Genomic DNA, 21,464 nt, shown 5'->3' on the forward strand with positions numbered 1-21,464 from the left:
ATCTGCTTTCTACCCTCAGATGTGGACGAGTGCGTCAGTAACCCGTGTGTGAACGGAGACTGTGTCAACACACAAGGATCGTATCACTGCAAATGTCACGAGGGATATCAGGGAACTCCCACCAAACAGGCCTGCATTGGTTTGTGGCATGATATAATTCTATTATATGCTAAAAACATTTCTGTGGTTTCTCAGTTTAGGGCTAGAACATGTTTAAAGCTAACATATTTACATTCCAAAGTCTTTAGGGCTAAAAAAAAACACAACAACTTTAAAGCAGAAAATATTATTATATTATATAATTTTCTAGTCTTGTTCTCCATGCCTAGACTATTATTTAATTTATATTGTTATTAATTTAGTTTTTATTTATTCTTTTAAACAATTTCTTGCTTACAATGCAAAAAATGCTTAAATTAATTATAGTTACATATATATATATTACTTGTAAAGTATGTTCATTTTGTTGTTTTTCATGTTTTGTTGTTATTTTAATTTTTCGCTTAAAATACAACAAATGCTACATAAACAGTGAATGCATAATATTTTAATTTTAGCTAATTAGTTAATTTTATATGACCCATTGAAATTTGAATGGAGGCAAGATGGCTAATATTACTATAAATTACTTATTTTAGTATTATTTATTACTATTAGTATATTTCACTTTTCATTTTAGTTTGTTTTAGTAATTTTTATGTGCTTATATTTGGGTTTTTAATGTTTATATCTTCTTTATATCTTTATATATTTATATCTTATGTGTTTATACATTTTTATAACATTAAAATTTATATATAGCTTTAATTAATTTATTTCAGTTTTATTTTTAGTCATTTTAATACTTCAACTTAAACTTGCTTATGTCAACCTTAACTTCAATTAAAATGTATTTATATATATATAAACATTATATAATTTATATTTATATTTTATCAAATATTATATCAAATATTTTATTTTATTTCAGCTTTATTTAAAAAAATATTTTAAAAGGCATTTTGCGTTACACACTAACCAGAATTAAATCTACCAGATAATGTCACTGTGCTCAGTGTCACTCAAATGACACAGTTTATTGTGAATAATCCATTTATAATGAATATCATGATGAAAGTCAGCACAACTTCACTTCACACGGCCCAGCGCCCTCTAGTGGACGACTGTAACTAATCTGTTCCTGTTGCTTCAGACATTGACGAGTGTATCGTAAACGGCGTTATGTGCCGTAACGGACGCTGCGTGAACACGGATGGAAGTTTCCAGTGCATCTGTAATGCTGGCTTTGAAATCAGTCCTGACGGGAAGAACTGCGTCGGTAAGCGCTTAAACTGCAACTTTAACAAACTCTGAACCACCTAATATATATATATTTTTTTTTTTTTTTTCATGTTTTTACACTCAGTATTTTTAAATATTCACACAAAATTATATGCTTCACCTGTTTGATTGCTGATTATTTGATTATATACTATAAATCCTGCATTAAAGTGCTTAAAATAGTTTTAAATGTTTTGTAAATCTCTTTTGGAGTTTGGGGCGGGTGGAGGGTGTCAGAAGGTCAAAATAAAAATTTTTAATTAATCATTTTGATGAATACAGTTAGTCCAAGAACAAAACTGAATATCCAGCGTTTGTTTTATAGTGTTTTTTTTTTTTTAGAAACATTGAGAGTGTTTTCTTGTCCTCTAGATCATGATGAATGTGCCACCACCAACATGTGCCTCAACGGCATGTGCATAAATGAAGACGGAAGCTTCAAGTGTATCTGCAAACCTGGATTTGCGTTGGCGCCCAATGGACGCTACTGCACTGGTGAGCATTTCTGGGATTATTAAACCTAAAAACATCAAAATACTTGAGGGACAAAATAAAAGTGCCACAAAAATCGACTCTAAACACTATATTCCAAGTGTCTGAAGTCATGAAATAGTTTTTGGTGAGAAACAGATGCTAAATCACTAAAATCGAATTTCCACTTGCGCATTTTTTAAAAGTTTGACGTCAAATCTGATTTCTTCAGACGTCTTTGGTTCTCGCATCTGGTGAACATTTGTTATTTATTCAATATTCATTATTATTAATGTTGTTCGGTTTAACATATTTTCTTGAACATTTGAACATTTTAAGAGTCTTGCAATAGTGTTGTGCATGAAACAAACGCTAAACTGCTAAAATCTCATTTTCAATTGCGCATTTTTGCAAGTTTGACGTCAAATCTGATTTCTTCAGACGTCTTTGGTTCTCGCATCTGGTGACCATTTGTCAATGAATTATTTTATGACCAAAATTTAAGTCATTATTCTCTGAAAACTCTTCGGTCTCACTTGCATTTGCGTATATTTGCACATCATTGGCGCATTTTCGACATCAATCGTAAAGTCGCAAGAACCAATGACATTTGATGTCATTGACAAGACATATCAAGCTAGTTTTCATATCAGTGATGTCAAATGTCTTCGGTTGTCGCGTTTTGTGACCGTTTGTTTTTTATTCATTATTCATTATGGACACGTTGTTCTATAGCAATTTTATGATATTTTCGTCTTCATTAAATTCTGACAGGCATCGATGAACATTTGAACATTTTCAGAGTTTTGCCATAGTTTTATGAATGAAACAAATGCTAAACTGCTAAAATCTAATTTTCAATTGCACGTTTTTGCAAGTTTGACATCAAAACTAACTTGAACTGTCTTGAGGTGTCTTTGATGTTCATATCTGGTGTTCATTTGTCAATGAAGTCTTTAATGACCAAAGTCGTTATTCTCTGAACATTGTTCCTTCAGTGCAGCTCTTCAAAATGGCTTTGCGTATAATTGCATGTCATTGGCGCATATTTGACGTCAACAGCGAACAGTCACAAGATGCAGGAATCGTTAAAATCTCATTTCCATTTTCTTTCTTAATTTTGATTACAATTCTAATGCAACACATCTTGAGACGTCTTTGGTTCTCTGATGTCATTTATCAATGTCTTTAGCGACCAAAATTTAAGTTGTTATTCTCAGAAAATCATTCTCTCATTGGAACTTTTCAATCTCATTTGCGTTTGCGTATATTTGTATATCATTGGTACACGTTTGACATTAGTCTTTCATGTCAGTGACATAAAATGTCACAAACTGTCGCATCCTTTGACCGTCATTGACATCTTTATTCATTATTGACGTGTTAGGGGCCATTCACATGTCGCGCCTAAAAACGCATGGAAAACGCTAGGCGCGCCGCTTTCTGCTTTTTTCCAAAGCGTTCGGGCGCTTGCGCTCCGAAGGCAGCTGCCGTTGCTAAGCAACCATGACCTGCGCTGTCCATGAAGACGCGGAAGTTTCAGCAAAGTGTAAATGGATTTGCAGCACTAAAAATAGCTTGCAGTAGCTCTACTACTAAATTTATTTAAAATGGCTATCCCTGTACAGCTATGATCAGCTGTTCCTTCATCTTGGCTGAGCTTTCAATGTTGTTACGGGAAAGGATGAAGCTGATTGGTTGGTTCTTGTCACATGACCCACGGTGCGCTTGCGGCATTCTGAAAAGTTGAAATGTGTTTATCTCGATGCGGCGCGGTCGCGCCTGGAAAAAATTAGCGCGTTGCTTCCATTATGAGCGCGCCTGCCGCGGGTCTACATTTGAAATAACGAACTTGAGCGCGCAAAAGACGCGATATGTGAACGGCCCCTTATTCTCTAATGGCTTGCGCTATTTCCTTCTTCGTTTCGTTCTGACAGACATTGACGAATGCCAGACCTCAGGCATCTGTATGAATGGACGCTGCGTGAACACCGAAGGCTCTTTCCGCTGCGAGTGCCCGCCAGGACTAGCCATAGACGTGGACGGCCGCGTCTGCGTGGACACCCACATGCGCACCACCTGCTACGGCGCAATAAAGATGGGCACGTGTTCGCGTCCATTCCCCGGGGCAGTGACGAAGTCGGAATGCTGCTGCGCCAACCCTGAACATGGCTTCGGAGAACCCTGCCAACCCTGCCCGGCGTTCAACTCTGGTAAACCACAATACACCTTCCAGTCGCGAACGATACTTTAATATTAATGCAACATATGTTAGCTTTGATATGTGTGCTAGCAGGTGGCTAACGTCGTTTGTTTGTTCGCAGCCGAGTTTCAGGCGGTGTGCAGCAGTGGACCTGGAATCACCACAGACGGGCGAGGTAAGTCTGATTTTGCTAATTTGCTAATCGTTTATGAATGCTAAATGCTAACGGACTAGATTCGGTTTCTTCGCAGACATCAACGAATGCGCTTTGGATCCAGACATCTGTCAAAACGGGATCTGCGAGAACTTGCGCGGGAGCTACCGTTGCATCTGCAACATCGGCTACGAGTCCGACACTAGCGGCAAGAATTGCGTGGGTAAGTTGCGTCAATTTTTTTATTACGTAACTTTTTATTAGGTAGCAAAACTTAGCTTCTACTATGTTTTAGGTAGAAAAGACTTCTTGTACAACATTGCTCTGAAACCTATGAGTAGTAGTTGTGTTTTAATGAATTTTGTTAACTTTTTGCGTATCTTTCAGACATTAACGAATGTTTGGTGAATCGGTTACTGTGCGACAATGGCATGTGTAGAAACACACCCGGAAGTTACACTTGCTCTTGCCCCAAAGGATTCTCCTTCAAAGCTGACTCTGAGACTTGCGAAGGTTTCTTTATGACAATTTTTTTTCGTTTGTTTATGTTTTTTCGTAAATTTCACATAAAATTATATACATTGTATCTTTCGTTCTTACCTGTCATCCTTTTGTTCAGACATCAACGAATGCGACTCCAACCCCTGCATCAATGGTGTGTGCCGCAACGTAGCCGGTTCCTTCAACTGTGAATGTTCCCACGGCAGCAAGTTGGACTCTACCAACACCATCTGCGTAGGTAAGTACGAAAAGTCGTTTTAGGCTAACAGAAGTGTTTCCATGGTAACAGCGAGATTGGTGGATCTCTTATGGATAGTTTAGTGGCTATTAAATGTGTTTTTTAAAACGTTTAAAATGCAACTGCTAAATACGCAACCAAACGCTACTTAAGTTTATGATGCAACATTAGCAATAGTGGTGTGCGTGTCAAAGTTTATTTTGTTTTTAGAGGTAACTGAACAGCATTCTGTTACTTTTATTCATTTCTAGCCAGGCGGTTTTCATTCTTTGTCTGAAACCGAACGTCGTTTGATTGAAATTAATGGAGTATGAAGGCAATAGGTCACGCGTTTGTGCTTTCAGCATGAATGCCCACTGTGATCCCATCCCGCTAGATATCAGAGTTGGTTTTTATATATCTGCAGAAATGCAATGACTCCGCAGGGGAGCCACTCCAAATGTCAGAATGTCCATTTGTCATTGTCACACTGTTTTGGTTCTCTTTCACGTATTTGCTCCATGCAGACAGCATGAAAGGAACCTGCTGGCTAAACATCCAGGACAGCCGCTGTGAGGTGAATATAAACGGGGCCACGCTGAAGTCCGAGTGCTGCTCTACGCTGGGGGCGGCCTGGGGAAGCCCATGTGAACGCTGCAAAATTGGTTAGTTCATTTGCAAAAAGCAATGCTAAAAATGCAACAACAAAAAAAAGGGGGGCTTGTTTGGTTTCATAGGTCATTGACTTTTAAATTATATTTATTTATTGTAATTTTATTTATATTAAATAATAATTCTATTTTTTGTGTATTTTATATAAGTTTTGCCAATTTGTTTACAATTTATATTAATTGAATAAATTTTTATTTCATTTAATAAAAGATTATTGCGACACTTTTAGATAACAAATAATTATATTTATTTCTTATTATTTGATTTATATTTAAATAATTGTAGTTTTTTAGATATTGTATATTAATTGCTAATTTGTATTTATTTATATTAAATGAAATTAATATTTATTAAAAAGAGTTAAAGTTTTAATGTTTGGGGGAAAAAAATAAAAAATGTAAAGCCAAATTTAATTAAGCCAAAATGTAATATATTAATGAAAAGCTAAATGAACCAATGTTTGCTTTAAAGACGTAATTTTTAACACACAAAACAAAGTTTTTGACATGAATTTTCTACAGATCCAGCCTGTTCGAAAGGTTTCGCTCGCATGAAGGGACTTGTGTGTGAAGGTACGTGTTACCCACAATCCTTTGCTGCATTAACAATATTATCTATCTATCTAGAGCTTTGTATGATGATGCATCCCATTTCTGCTCTGTCTTTAGATATTAATGAGTGCGAGGTGTTTCCCGGCGTGTGCACAAACGGACGCTGTGTGAACACGCAGGGCTCGTTCCGATGCGAGTGTCCGGAGGGACTTACACTGGACGGAGCCGGACGAACATGTGTTGGTATGGAAACATATTCGTTTCTCAAATTATTTATTGCTTTAGTTGATTTATTGGTTGCAGACAACCAATAATTTTTTTTTAAACCAAAAACAGAAACTGTCAACCTCTGATTTATGATGATTTAGGACAACTGATCCAAAACAAACCCGTTCTTTTTTTTGTAACTAACAACATGTGCGAACCAAACAGTGGTGATTTACAGTGGTCTGTGTGTCCTGTAGACATCCGAAGCGAGCAGTGCTATATGAAATGGGACGAGGACGAGTGCGTGGAGCCGTTACCGGGCCGGTATCGCGTGGATATGTGCTGCTGTACGGTGGGAGCGGCATGGGGTGTGGACTGTGAGGCCTGTCCCAAATTAAACACACCCGAATTCAAGACCATCTGCCCGCGGGGACCTGGAATTGCCAACCGAGGAGACATCTTGACGGGACGACCCTTCTACAAAGGTGCAGCGTCACAGCTGTCTGTCATTTATTCATAGGGATGAGCGGATATAGAAAATTTTAACCGATATGATACCGATAATTATGTTGTTTTGGCGATAACCGATATTGGCCGATATTATACATCTAAAATGTTTACAACATTTGAATTTTTTTTTAGAAAAATGTATCCGCTTCCAATATCTCACTAATACTGATACTTCTAAAAAATTGCTGATGCCGATATTATTGCTGACATTCATTTCAGTACTTTTGAAAACTGACAATTATATTTATTTATCTAGCCAAGAAAATAAACATTTTGGCATTTTATAATAATAATTGATTTATTTTCCAATTTTTGGTTTTCTGTGCATTTTTCTGCAATTTTGTCCCCAAAGTATTTCTTGGTTACAAAAACACTAACAGACACAGAAAGTCAGATTTGTAGTATTTCTTTAGGGATTTTTCTCTGTGTTGAATAATGAAGTTATGAGCCTGTGTTTCTCTGCAGATGTGAACGAATGTAAGGTCTTCAAAGGCCTGTGCACTCACGGGACGTGCCGAAACACCATCGGGAGCTTCAAATGCCGTTGCGAAAGTGGCTTCGCCCTCACCATGGAGGAGAGGAACTGCACAGGTCAAACATCAAACACTAAATCAAAGCCGACATGCGTTTCACTTCTAAAAAATTGCTGATGCCGATATTATTGCTGACATTCATTTCAGTACTTTTGAAAACTGACAATTATATAATTTATATTATAATAATATATTAATAAAAATAGTTTCTCATATATTATATTAATAAAACAAGTTAAACATTCGCTTCAAATGCCGTTGCGAAAGTGGCTTCGCCCTCACCATGGAGGAGAGGAACTGCACAGGTCAAACATCAAACACTAAATCAAAGCCGACATGCGTTTCACTGCGCCGCTCACTAGGGCTGCGACAATAAATCGATGCAGAATCGATTCGTGGATTGATTCTGAGATCTTCCGAATGCATCGCGATTCTCTCTGGAATCGATTCTGAGCTTAGATTTTAACAGCAGATGGCGCTCTAATCTAGTTTTTATCTGCACACTCAAATGCTCATGTAATTTCACCTCGGCTCAGAATGCTTATATGACGCGAGATGAATGTAAACACAGCCCACTGTGAACACCCTTGTAATTCGCTTCAACCTGTTCAAATTTTATGAATGATTATTTTAGGTTCAAGTGTGTGTAAGGATTTGGAAACAAGCAGAGTACGGCTGTTTCTAAAGCATGCAGCGCCATCTACTGTTCTAAACTAAGCTCAGAATCGACGCAAGAAAGAATCATAATGCATTCGGAAAATCGATGCTGAATCATTTCTTGATTCGCGATGCATCGAGTTATTTTCCCAGCCCTACCGCTCACGCTGTTCCCCTCGCTCCCGCAGATATCGACGAGTGCACCATCTCTCCGGACCTGTGCGGACACGGCGTCTGCGTCAACACGCCCGGCAGCTTCGAGTGCGAGTGCTTCGATGGCTACGAGAGCGGCTTCCCTGTTCAAATTTTATGAATGATTATTTTAGGTTCAAGTGTGTGTAAGGATTTGGAAACAAGCAGAGTACGGCTGTTTCTAAAGCATGCAGCGCCATCTACTGTTCTAAACTAAGCTCAGAATCGACGCAAGAAAGAATCATAATGCATTCGGAAAATCGATGCTGAATCATTTCTTGATTCGCGATGCATCGAGTTATTTTCCCAGCCCTACCGCTCACGCTGTTCCCCTCGCTCCCGCAGATATCGACGAGTGCACCATCTCTCCGGACCTGTGCGGACACGGCGTCTGCGTCAACACGCCCGGCAGCTTCGAGTGCGAGTGTTTCGAGGGCTACGAGAGCGGCTTCATGATGATGAAGAACTGCATGGGTGAGACTCGAACCCTGGACGTTCTCCCCGGCCTCTGAAAGCCTGTGTGTCACAGCGTCTCTCTCTCTGTCCCGCAGACATCGACGAGTGCGAGCGCGACCCCCTGCTGTGCCGCGGCGGGACGTGTCTGAACACCGAGGGCAGTTATGAGTGCGACTGTCCTCCGGGTCACCAGCTGATCGCAGAAGCTTCTGCCTGTGAAGGTACATACCTGCTGTGCTTTACTCTAGTGGTGAAAACATTAGATAAACTAAATAATCTGAGTATAATTGTGCATCATTTTTTATTATAAAATTATTATATAATTAAAATAACTATTAATCTCATTTATAAAAAAAGTTTATCTCGCACGTTAATTATTATATATATTTTTTTCCCCCTCAGATGTGAACGAGTGTCAGCTGAGTGATAACCTGTGCAGGAACGGTCAGTGTGTGAATATGGTGGGCACCTATCAGTGCTCCTGCGACACGGGATACCAGGTGACGCCCGACAGACAGGGCTGCGTGGGTGAGAAACCTCCACCGACATCGACACGCATCAAACTAACGATCCAAATCAGTTCATCAACTATAAACGTGCCTCTTCTCATTTTCGCAGACATCGACGAGTGCACCATCATGAACGGCGGCTGCGATACTCACTGTACGAACTCGGAGGGAAGTTACGAATGCAGCTGCAGCGAAGGTTACGCGCTCATGCCCGACCTCAGGACCTGCGCCGGTAACACACACACACACACACACACACACACACTCACTAGAGCTGCACGATTAATCGTTAAAAGATCGCAATTTCGATTCAAACACCCACGCCATCTGATTTCTAAATGACAACGATTTGCCCATGTCTATTAATAATATTAATAATAATTAAAATAATACCACACAGTATTATTTCTGTCTAACAGTCATTCATATTATCTCAGAAATACTGGGATGAAAGTTTATAGTTCGGATATAAACATTGATGTCTATGGTAGCGATCAAAATAGAGCAAGTCATCTTTCGAAAGTAATTGGCGCTTCAAATAACGTCGATTGCATCGTTTCGCCACTAGGTGGCGACAAGTGACTGTTAAAAAATGTATTTGTTATTGAATCATTCATTCAAGAGATTCGTTCAAAAACGCTGATTCATCCAGTAATGAAACAAGTGAAGTATTTATGAGTGAGTCACTGAATCATTTATTCAGACCACTTTTTCATCATTTAAACACTACAAATTGGTGTATTAAATATATTATATTTTAAATACATATATTAGGCCTATATGTGACTCTGGACCACAAAACCAGTCATAAGGGTAAATTTTTTGATGTATTGATGTATGGTTTGTTAGGATAGGACAATATTTGGCCGAGATACAACTATTTGAAAATATGGAATCTGAGGGTGCAAAAAAAAATCAAAATATTGAGAAAATCGCCTTTAAAGTTGTCCAAATGAAGTTCTTATCAATGCATATTACCAATCAAAAATTAACTTTAGATACATTTACGGTAGGAAATTTACAAAATACCTTCATGGAACATGATCTTTACTTAATATCCTAAAGATTTTTGGCATAAAAGAAAAATGTATAATTTTGACTACTTAAGACTGCTTTTGTGTTCCAGGGTCACATATATTAAAATGTTTAATACTTCATTCAAATTCAACACTTTTAAATAGACTGCAGCAATTCATCTTTTGCCATTATTTTGTTTAGCTCAGAATCGTGGGAGAATCGTGATCTCTATTGGAGATAAAAATCATGATTCTCAGTTTATCCAGAATCGTGCAGCTCTAACACACACACACTTACACACACACACTGAGCCTTGTCTCTCCCCGCAGACATCGACGAGTGTGAAGACACGCCGGACATCTGCGACGGCGGCCAGTGTACGAACATCCCCGGAGAATATCGCTGCCTCTGCTACGACGGCTTCATGGCCTCCATGGACATGCGCACCTGCATCGGTGAGACGCGAAACTCCACTCATGTTTACATTTGTGTGTGTGTGTGTATATATTACTTTTAAATAATAAACATATTTAATATAATTTACTAATTTACAGTATCCTTGATTTATTTCATGAATTTATTTTTAAAAATTGTTTTTTGTGTAATCTAAATAATAAAAATAAGTAGTAAATTAATTAAATCATCATCCTTAGTAACCTTGATTTATTTTTTTATTATTTTATGTTTGTGTAATTTAAATGAAAAAAGTAATATTTACTTTTGATTCAATATTTTACATTAGTTTTAATACTTATTAACCTCGATTCATTTTCTTTTTATAAATTATATTAATTTGTTTGTTGTATTTTTATTTAAGTAATAAAAAGGCTTGAAAGGTATTTACATTATTTCATTTTATTGTTTAGTAGCCTTGATTTATTTAATGATTTTTAAATATTTTTTAAATGTTCATTTTAGTTTACTTTTAATTAAATAATAAAAATAGTAATGCTTTACTTGGAATTAAAGTTTACATTATTACATTTTAAGGGATAAGCAACCTTGATTTACTTTATGAATTATTTTTATGAATTATTTTATTAGTTTTTTGTTTAACTTTTAAATAAAAAATAATAATTTACTTTTAATTAAATAATTCAATAACTCTAATGTGTAGTTACCTTGATTTATTTTATCATTTATTTTTTTAACGAATCATTCCATTTTTGCCATTTTATTTTTTATTTGTATGCTTGTATCATTTCCCTTTTTATCTTTATTGTAATTTATTAACTAAGAATTTACTTTTAAATTAATAATTTGAATGTGTAGTAACCTTAACTTTATTAATTATTTCATTAATTATTTTTTACTTTTAAATAAAAAATAATAATTTACCTTTTTATTTCATTAATTATTTTTTGACTTTTAAATAAAAAACTTATATTATATTGATTTATTGTATAATTTATGAATTATTCAAATGTTTGCCATTTTATTTTTTATTTGTATGTTTGTGTTACTTTATCTTTTTTGTAATTTACGAAGTAATAATTTACTTTGAACTTAATAATTTTGTCATTATTTAATTAGAATACGTAGTAACCTTGATTTATTTTATGAATTATTTTTATGAATTTTTTTACTTGTTTAATTTTAAATAATAAATTAATGATTTAATTTTAGTTAAATATTTTTTTTATTATTTAATGTTACCATAATTAATTTTATTCAAAGTAAGCTTGATTTTGATTTTATTTAATTTTCTTATAATTATTTTATTGCATTTATTTGTTTACTTCCAGTTTTTTTTTTCTTTGTATATTTTTATTCTGATGTTTAGTCATGATAGTGTAATGCCTCTTTGATGTATTTATATGCTCGTATTATGTCCTAATTTGATCCGTCCTGTCTTGTATTCGTCCAGATGTCAACGAATGCGATCTGAATCCCAACATCTGTCTGCACGGCGACTGTGAAAACACTAAAGGCTCCTTCATCTGCCACTGTCAGCTGGGATACTTCGTCAAGAAGGGCTCCACCGGATGCACAGGTAACCCGGATTCCTCAAGAATCGAGTCCAACCTCAAACGAAAGACCTGCTGCTGTAAAGTGTTTGTTTTGCATCAGATATCGACGAGTGTGAGGTCGGCGCTCATAACTGTGACATGCACGCCTCCTGCGTCAACGTCCCGGGGAGCTTCAAGTGCCGCTGCCGCGACGGCTGGGAGGGCGACGGGATCAAGTGCGTCGGTGAGTGACGAGCGCCGCTGATCTCCAGGTGAGCGTTAGAGTCTGGCTGTGGTTTGAGGCTAACCCGTGCTAATTAAGACTGCTTTTGTGCTCCAGGGTCACATATATTAAAATGTTTAATACTTCATTCAAATTCAACACTTTTAAATAGACTGCAGCAATTCATCTTTTGCCATTATTTTGTTTAGCTCAGAATCGTGGGAGAATCGTGATCTCTATTGGAGATAAAAATCATGATTCTCAGTTTATCCAGAATCGTGCAGCTCTAACACACACACACTTACACACACACACTGAGCCTTGTCTCTCCCCGCAGACATCGACGAGTGTGAAGACACGCCGGACATCTGCGACGGCGGCCAGTGTACGAACATCCCCGGAGAATATCGCTGCCTCTGCTACGACGGCTTCATGGCCTCCATGGACATGCGCACCTGCATCGGTGAGATGCGTGACGGAGGAACACAACTGTAACCCGAACGCCGAGTGCATGAACACGCCGGGATCGTACCGCTGCGCCTGTAAGGAGGGATTCAACGGCGACGGATTCTCCTGCTCCGGTATCACATAACACACGCTTCTCATTTCATGTTTAATAGCCTTTGTTTTATGAAGTTATTGTATTTGTTTGTTTGTGTAATTCACTTTTCATTTGAACTTTAAATTAAATAATACAAATAATCTTTACTTATAAAGTAATCTGAACGTAAACGAAACTGAACGAAATTTTACGTTAATTTAATTGTTCAGAAATCTATTTCATCGTATTATTTGTGTTTGTGTAATTTATTTTTTTAACTTTAAATGAAATAATTAAAAATAATCTTTACTTAAAAAGTAATCTTATAAAGTAATCTATACCTATAAGTAATCTTTTACTTTTAATTACTTTCTATTTTTCTATTTTGTTAATTTTCCATATTTTCTTTGTAAGTTTCTTTGTATATTTTTCATGTTGGTGGTTTGCGTATTTGTCTGCAGACATGGACGAGTGCGCTGATAACGTGAATCTGTGTGAGAACGGTCAGTGTCTGAACGCGCCGGGCGGATATCGCTGCGAGTGTGAGATGGGCTTCACCCCGACTGAAGACAGCAAGGCCTGCCAGGGTAAACCCACACACACACAGTGACACACACACACACTCTCTTACAGCAACACACACTCACTCGATCTGCTGTGTGTGTGTTGTCCGGCAGACATCGACGAGTGTAACTTCCAGAACATCTGCGTGTTCGGATCGTGTCAGAACCTGCCGGGAATGTTTCGCTGCATCTGCGACTACGGCTACGAGCTGGACCGCAGCGGAGGAAACTGCACAGGTGAGACACACACACACACACACACACTCACACTCACACACACACACACTCTCACACACACACACACACACTCACACACACACACACACTCACACTCACACACACACACGAATCACTGCATCATGGAGAGATCTTAAGACTGTGTTCATTTCAGCAAACGTCTACAAAAGAGGCACTAAATGTGAGCGTAGCCTTGTATTTTTGTAAATTATTTTATTATTTTTTGTAGTTTACTTTCAAATAATAAATCATTAAAGTTTAATTAAATCCTTTTATATTCAAAATGTATTTTATAATTATTTATAATATTTATTTTAATTTAAATGAAAAACAATTTAATCAAATACATATTTTTCCTTAATTTATTTTATAAAAGTTTATTTGTGTGTAATTTACTTTTAATTTAAATTATTATTTGTAGGTAAATCGTTTTAGATTAATATTTGAATGAAATATACTGCATTTATATCAAGTTAGATTCATTGTCTTAATTCATTTTAAATTGAATTTTGTTGTTTTGTTGACTTGTTTGGTAACATTGATTTATTTAATTAACATTTTATTTGTTGATGTGATTTACTATATATTGACATAATAATAATAATAATAATAATACACTTTTGATTAAATAATTGTATATTCATATTTAAATTACTTATGTGTAATACATTTATTTGTCTGTGTATTTTTAGTTTTGGTGAAATAATAAAAATAAAGTATAGAACTTTTAATAAATTTTACATTATTTTGTATTTTAATAAAGACATGCAAATATATAAATTTCAGCAAACAACAAAAGAGACTCATTTTTGAGTATCGTGGACTTAAATCGCTTTTTTCAAAAATTTATTTGATTTGTTTATTTGTTTGTTTAATTTGACTTTAAATAAAATAAATGCAATAAATTTTAATGAATACATTTTACATTTAATTTGAATGTTTAGTAACTATTTTAATAAACCATTTTATTTGTGTAAATCTAGTTTAAATAAAATAATAAAATAATTTTTATAAAATAATTGTCTTACATTTATATCAGTATTTTAATTTATATCTCAATTTATAATAATATTGTGAAATTATTATTTTTTTTAATAATTTCATTTAATAATTGCACATTTATGGAATTTCAATGTTTAGCAACTTATTAATTTTATCGTTTTTTTTTTTTAATTAATTTAGTTGTGTAATTTACTTTTAATAAAGTACTAAACCGAATGAAGTATTTAACCTATATTTAATGCAATTTTACAATATTTTGAATAATTTTAATGAAGACATGCAGATGTATTAATCTCATCAGGACCGTGTGTCATTTCTCACTTTTGTCTCTCATCCGTCTCTCTTTGGCAGACATTAACGAGTGTTTCGACCCTGTGAACTGCATCAACGGCGTGTGCGTGAATCTGCCCGGTAGCTACTTGTGCAACTGTCCGCCGGACTTCGAGCTCAACCCGTCGGGCGTGGGCTGCGTTGGTACGAAGCCGTCCCGCTTCAGTCTGCCACATTCATCGCCATCACTGTAAACGTAACGCGACTTGTCTCTGTTCTCTGTCAGACACGCGAGTGGGGAACTGCTTCCTGGACACGCTGGACCGCGGCGACGGAGGAATCTCCTGCAGCGCTGAGATCGGGGTGGGCGTGACCCGCGCCTCCTGCTGCTGCTCGCTGGGCGGAGCCTGGGGAAACCCCTGCGAACTCTGCCCGCCCATCAACACCTGTACGAACAACACTACCTCAATACTGACAATACTGGCCAGTATTGATGGCCAGTAATGAATCTGGAAAGCAGGGTGGCAAATAGCTAATATAACGATTATATACGATATATATATATATATATATAACATAACGAGATATGCATATCGTATATAAAGAACATGCTTAAATGTTATTAAATGTGACCCTGGAGCACAAAAGCAGTCATAAGTAGCACAGGTATATTTGTAGCAATAGCCAACAATACAATGTATGGATCAAAATTATTAATTTTTCTTTTATGCCAAAAATCATTAGAATATTATAAAAACCATACATCAATGGAAAGCTTATTTGTTCAGCTTTCAGTTGATGTATAAATCTTAGGTTAAAAACATGGACCCTTATGACTGGTTTTGTGGTCACATATAGTTGAAATGAAATGAAATTAGTTTACACAATATTAACTTCAGTTTCACTTAAGCATATTTAAAAATAAGCAGCAGTGATCATTTGGATACATAGCTATATCAATATTTACAGAGCTATACATATAAAATGAATTATAAAATAAATGCATTATTATTATTTTTTTATTCCCACTTATTTGAGTCTTATTTTAGATTCTTGTAGAGTGTAACAAAAATACAAGCAAGAGACCGATATATCGGTAAATATTTAGCTATTTTCCCATCAGCCGATACATTTTTAATAATATACAGTGTTTCCCCTGCCATTATATTAGGGGGGCGGCCCCCCTTGAAGGTCAAGTTAATTTTATTTAATTATATTTTCTCTATAGCGCCAGATCAAAACAGAAGTAATTTAAAGTTACCTTTCCTATAGAACAGGTATATACCTTGTTCTTTTATTAAGCAAACTAAATAGCCTTATGTTATTTATCTTATTTACACGACGGCATGTCATTTCAGTCTCTACATTATGGTCGCGCTCTCTGCATCACGCACAGCGGAGTTCCGCCCACACACACACACACACACACGTGAGCCCACTCCCACTAGTATTTGTAAATATTAAGCCGCAAAACGATTCATATTTAAATATGAATTCTGCGTGTCTCTGTGTTAATGAATGGCGCAGACGTTCAGAACAAAAATACAAGTACGAGACCGATATATCGGTAAATATTTAGTTATTTTCCAATCAGCCGATAAATCATTAAGAATATATACGATTATTTATTTTTTATTTCCACTTATTTGAGTCTTAGTTTCTTGTAAAGTGTAACAAAAATACAAGTAAGAGACCGATATATCTGTAAATATTTAGCTATTTTCCCATCAGCCGATACCTGTGCTGTAGTAAAACCACCTAAAACTTGAATTCCCAGAGACAATTTTTGTCTCATTTACTGTCATTTAATAGTAATTTGTACAAATATATCATCATTATAACAGCTGTCGCTCACTCTGCTCCCTAAATATCGCTACAAGCATCAGCCAATTAAAAACAGTCGAAAACGCCACTCACTCATTCTGCCACGAGCACAGACTGATTGTATTCATGATGAACTGTGTGTCTCCTCACAGCCGAGTACAAAACGCTGTGTCCCGGAGGAGAGGGTTTCCGGCCCAATCCCATCACCGTCATCCTGGAGGGTAAGAGCGGATCAACAGCGCAACACCTGCGGTCTGTGAGTCTAACGACGCCTACATTAATAATCTCTCTGTCCCGCTCTCAGACATCGACGAGTGCCAGGAGCTGCCCGGTCTGTGTCAGGGGGGAAACTGCGTCAACACCTTCGGCAGCTTCCAGTGCGAGTGTCCCGCCGGATACTACCTCAACGAGGAGACGCGCATCTGCGAAGGTCCGGCCGACAACAGCCACAGAGCTCAGAGAGATTTTAGTTTTTAGTCATTTTATTCAGCAATTAAAATTTTAATTTGCTCATTTAATTACATTTTTAGTAATTTAATTATTTGATTAATTGTTATTTATGCATTAATTTATTTGTTTAATTGACTTTTAATTAAATATAACATTGAAATATTAATATAACAATAATGAACATTTAATTAAACAATTTAATATTTATATTAAATATATAATGAATTTCAATAATTAATACATTTTTAATCAAATTTACATTTATTGAATTTTAATGTTAAGTAACCTTGATTTATTTTAGGAATGTAATTTAAATTAAATATTTTATTTTTGTAATTTAAATTAAATAATTAACTTTTAATTAAATGTAACTTTAAATTCCATTTAAAAATATACAAAAAAATGTATGTCAATATTCTAATAATTAAATTGATTTAATTAAATGTACATATATTTTAATGAATTATTTTAATAATTCATAATTGTGTGATTTTAATAAAATAAAATAACTTAAATAATTTTATAATAAATGTATGAGTATTTTAATTTCAATGTAGATTCATATTTGAATACTTTAATGTGGAATTTACTTTTAAGTGAATAAAAATAATTACATTTTTAATTTGAAATTTACATTTCAATTACATGTTTATACTGAAGTTAAATATTAATATTTTTAAGAATTAAATTAACTTTTAATTACATTTATTGAATTTAAATTTTAGTAACCTTAATTTATTTTTATGAATGTATTTATATGAGCAATTTATATTAATTCAATAATTTCATTTACTTTTATCTAAAAAAATAATTACTTTGTCATTTTTTATTTACAAATTTTATTTTAAGTATTTTTTATGGAAGTAGTTTTATATTAAATTTATATTATTAAATTTGTTTTTGTTTTTTATAGTTTTTTATAATTTTTAATTATTTAAAGGGGTGCTATTATGTTTTTTCACTTTTTCAAATTTAGTTAGTCTATAATGTTGCTGTTTGAGCATAAAAAAGTTTATCTAAAAAAAAAATATTTACTTTGTCATTTTTTTATTATTTAATATATTTTTTTATTTTTATAGTTTTTTATAATTTTTAATTATTTAAAGGGGTGCTATTATGTTTTTTCACTTTTTCAAATTTAGTTAGTCTATAATGTTGCTGTTTGAGCATAAAAAAGATCTGCAAAGTTACAAAGCTCAAAGTCCACTTCAAAAGGAGATATTTTATTTAACTGAAATTACTTTTCAAAAACTACAACGCATATTTTCCGGGATTTGTGATATCACAAATATCGACGAATGGGACGAGACCTGGTTGAGCTGCACTAGAAAAGGCAACGAGTTAGGGAATGTTAATATTTTTAACGTTTAGTAACTTTTATTTGAATGTATTTTATTTTATTTTATTTAAATGCATTACTTTTATTTAACTTTATTTGAATGTTTATGAATGTATTTTTATGAATTTGTGTAATTTACTTTTAAGGAAATTATTAACACTATATAACTTATCTTGAATTAATTTTACGGTATTTAATTTGTATAAGTGTAATAAAGACATGCATATTTCTGCAAACGTCTATAAAAGGAGCAACGAGACAGAAAGAGTTGTAGTCGATCGAGTGTCTGAATGCTGATATATTTTCTGATGGATTCTCTCAGATATTGATGAATGTACGGCGCACATCGGCATCTGCGGTCCGGGAACCTGCTACAACACGCTGGGAAACTACACCTGCGTCTGTCCGCCCGAGTACATGCAGGTGAACGGAGGAAACAACTGCATGGGTAAGAGCCGCTCGGCGAGCGTTTAGGACTGAATCACAGCTTCCTGAGCTCATCCGTGTTTGTTTCACAGATATGAGAAAGAGCGTGTGCTACCGCAACTTCAACGACACCTGCGAGAACGAGCTCTCCTTCAACATGACCAAGAAGATGTGCTGCTGCGCCTATAACGTGGGCAAAGCCTGGAACAGACCCTGCGAGGCCTGTCCCACACCAGCCACGTGTGAGTGTGGGAGAACCATGTCTAAATACATAATGAAAGTGGATGCCAGTGGCATTCAACAAAAGTCAAAATAATGGAGGAGAAATCGCTGAGAAAATACACAGACATTACTAGGCATTGCATTGCACAAAATAAAATGTAAAAAAGAAATGATATAAAACAAAATGCATTGCATAAAATAAAAAAATACATATAGAAAATAACTAATATAAGTATAAATCATTTAATTTAGTTGGGCCTTGGTTTCTGATGGTGTGGTATTCAAATTTACACTTCATTTGCATTGCTTGGCTTTGAATAAAATTAAAGAAATCGCTGAGAAAATACACAGATATTACTAGGCATTGCACAAAATAAAATGTAAAAAAGAAATGATATAAAACAAAATGCATTGCATAAAATAAAAAAATACATATAGAAAATAACTAATATAAGTATAAATCATTTAATTTAGTTGGGCCTTGGTTTCTGATGGTGTGGTATTCAAATTTACACTTCATTTGCATTGCTTGGCTTTGAATAAAATTAAATAAATATTAAATTAAATGTGTTGTGCTGCATACAATTTAAAATATAAATAAATATATCTCATAGTTTCTGAGGGTGTGGCATTCAAATTTAGGCAAATTTTCCATTGCATATAATAAAATAGTATAAAATAAAATGCATAAAATAAAAAATAAATATAGAAATATAAATAATTTAGGCAGTCATTAGGTGGGACTTGGTTTCTGAAGGTGTGGCATTAAATTTCAGGCAATTTTTTCATTGCTTAGCTTTGCATAAAATACAATTAAATAGTGTAAATTAAAAATTAGTAAATGTAAAATTATTATTAATCAGTGAAATTATTTTATGGGGGTCTTGGTTTCTGAAGGTGTGCATTAAAATTCAGACTACTTTTGAAATAAATTAAATTTTAAATTCAATTAAATTGTAAAATTATTTTTAAGCAGTGAAAATATTTTAGGTGGGTCTTGGTTTCTGGAGGTGTGGCATTAAAATTTAGGCTATTTTTTAATTAAATTAAATTAATAAAATATAACCAGTCATTAGATGGGTTCGTTTTTGCCATTTAAATGCAGTCAGAATAAAACAAAACAAAATAAATAATTTAAGTAGGCATTAATTGCGCACAATTTTTTTTTGGCGCAAAACCACTTGCACAACTTCAACAGGCACAATGTGTGCTGGTATAATGTTATTGCTATTTATGCAACTGGGGTTCATTATAAAATGCGCCAGATTCACAAAAATATGTGCTGTTTATTTAATTAACATTGTTTTGGTTGTATTATTTTACAGGGATGTTTGTTTACATTTTATAGTCATTGTGGCAGCAATAATTGAATCTAAAATTATTTACATAAATTATATTTGTTTATTTTATTTTATTTAAATGCAGACTAAATTTGAAAGCCACACCTTAAAAGAACCAACTCGAGTAATGACTGCTTAATTATTCTTATTTATTATTTTGTTTGATTTAATTGTTTATTTTGACTTTATTTTATGCAAATTATTTTTTTTATTTAAATAGACCCTGAATTTGAACTTCAAAAAACAACCCATCTAACGTCTAATAAATTATTATTTTTCATTGTTTTTTTTATTTTATGCAAATAGACAATGATTTGAATGCCACAACCAGCGTTGGGTGTAATTAGTTTCTAAGTAATTATTTACTGTAATTTAATTACTTTTCCCTTGAAAAAGTAAAGTAAGGGATTACTCTTATTTTTTCTGTAATTTAATTACAGTTACTTCTTATGTAATTGAACTTAATACGGTGTATATACTGTAGAACATTCATATACATTACAATAGTGGATTTAACATCAAAATTTAAAGTCTAACCTTAAAATGCATGCTTTTTATGTACCCTTCTCACTTTAAATACTTTGGTGAGTTAATAAGAATATTGGTAACACTTTAGTGTCCAGTTCTCACTATTAACTAGTTGGTAATTAGCATGAATATTACTGGGATGTTGGCTGTTTATTATTACTTAAAAAACACATATTAATGTCTTGTTCTGCAAGACCTTATTCTAAATCCTTAATCCTACCCAATTCCTTCTTAAACTTAACAACTACTTTACTAAGTATTAATAAGCAGTAATTAGGAGTATATTGAGGCAAAAGTCATAGTTAATAATTAGTTAATAGTGAGAATTGTACCCTAATCTAAAATGTGACCAGAATAATTTATGTAGTTACTTGAAAGAA

General features: G+C 34.3%; 1 protein-coding gene across 1 annotated transcript in view; it reads left to right on the top strand.

Moving 5' to 3' along the window:
• LOC107717151 (fibrillin-2-like) overlaps positions 1 to 21,464 on the top strand; it is a 79,796-nt gene that overhangs the window by 38,293 nt on the left and 20,039 nt on the right. The window contains exons 12-41 of the mRNA XM_016523815.1: positions 20 to 139; positions 1,193 to 1,318; positions 1,693 to 1,815; positions 3,729 to 4,004; positions 4,116 to 4,169; positions 4,246 to 4,371; positions 4,536 to 4,661; positions 4,768 to 4,887; positions 5,394 to 5,531; positions 6,060 to 6,110; positions 6,207 to 6,332; positions 6,554 to 6,781; positions 7,272 to 7,397; positions 8,534 to 8,662; positions 8,740 to 8,865; positions 9,047 to 9,172; positions 9,263 to 9,385; positions 10,500 to 10,625; positions 12,038 to 12,163; positions 12,241 to 12,363; positions 12,680 to 12,689; positions 12,811 to 12,923; positions 13,345 to 13,470; positions 13,561 to 13,683; positions 15,037 to 15,159; positions 15,242 to 15,403; positions 16,932 to 17,000; positions 17,084 to 17,209; positions 18,891 to 19,016; positions 19,087 to 19,236. Of these exons, the coding sequence (XP_016379301.1) occupies positions 20 to 139; positions 1,193 to 1,318; positions 1,693 to 1,815; positions 3,729 to 4,004; positions 4,116 to 4,169; positions 4,246 to 4,371; positions 4,536 to 4,661; positions 4,768 to 4,887; positions 5,394 to 5,531; positions 6,060 to 6,110; positions 6,207 to 6,332; positions 6,554 to 6,781; positions 7,272 to 7,397; positions 8,534 to 8,662; positions 8,740 to 8,865; positions 9,047 to 9,172; positions 9,263 to 9,385; positions 10,500 to 10,625; positions 12,038 to 12,163; positions 12,241 to 12,363; positions 12,680 to 12,689; positions 12,811 to 12,923; positions 13,345 to 13,470; positions 13,561 to 13,683; positions 15,037 to 15,159; positions 15,242 to 15,403; positions 16,932 to 17,000; positions 17,084 to 17,209; positions 18,891 to 19,016; positions 19,087 to 19,236 (3,747 nt within the window). The remainder of the gene's footprint in view (positions 1 to 19; positions 140 to 1,192; positions 1,319 to 1,692; positions 1,816 to 3,728; positions 4,005 to 4,115; positions 4,170 to 4,245; positions 4,372 to 4,535; positions 4,662 to 4,767; positions 4,888 to 5,393; positions 5,532 to 6,059; positions 6,111 to 6,206; positions 6,333 to 6,553; positions 6,782 to 7,271; positions 7,398 to 8,533; positions 8,663 to 8,739; positions 8,866 to 9,046; positions 9,173 to 9,262; positions 9,386 to 10,499; positions 10,626 to 12,037; positions 12,164 to 12,240; positions 12,364 to 12,679; positions 12,690 to 12,810; positions 12,924 to 13,344; positions 13,471 to 13,560; positions 13,684 to 15,036; positions 15,160 to 15,241; positions 15,404 to 16,931; positions 17,001 to 17,083; positions 17,210 to 18,890; positions 19,017 to 19,086; positions 19,237 to 21,464) is intronic.

Source organism: Sinocyclocheilus rhinocerous, unplaced genomic scaffold (genome assembly GCF_001515625.1).
Source record: "Sinocyclocheilus rhinocerous isolate Xijiao unplaced genomic scaffold, SAMN03320098_v1.1 scaffold1351, whole genome shotgun sequence".
NCBI lineage: Eukaryota > Metazoa > Chordata > Actinopteri > Cypriniformes > Cyprinidae > Sinocyclocheilus > Sinocyclocheilus rhinocerous.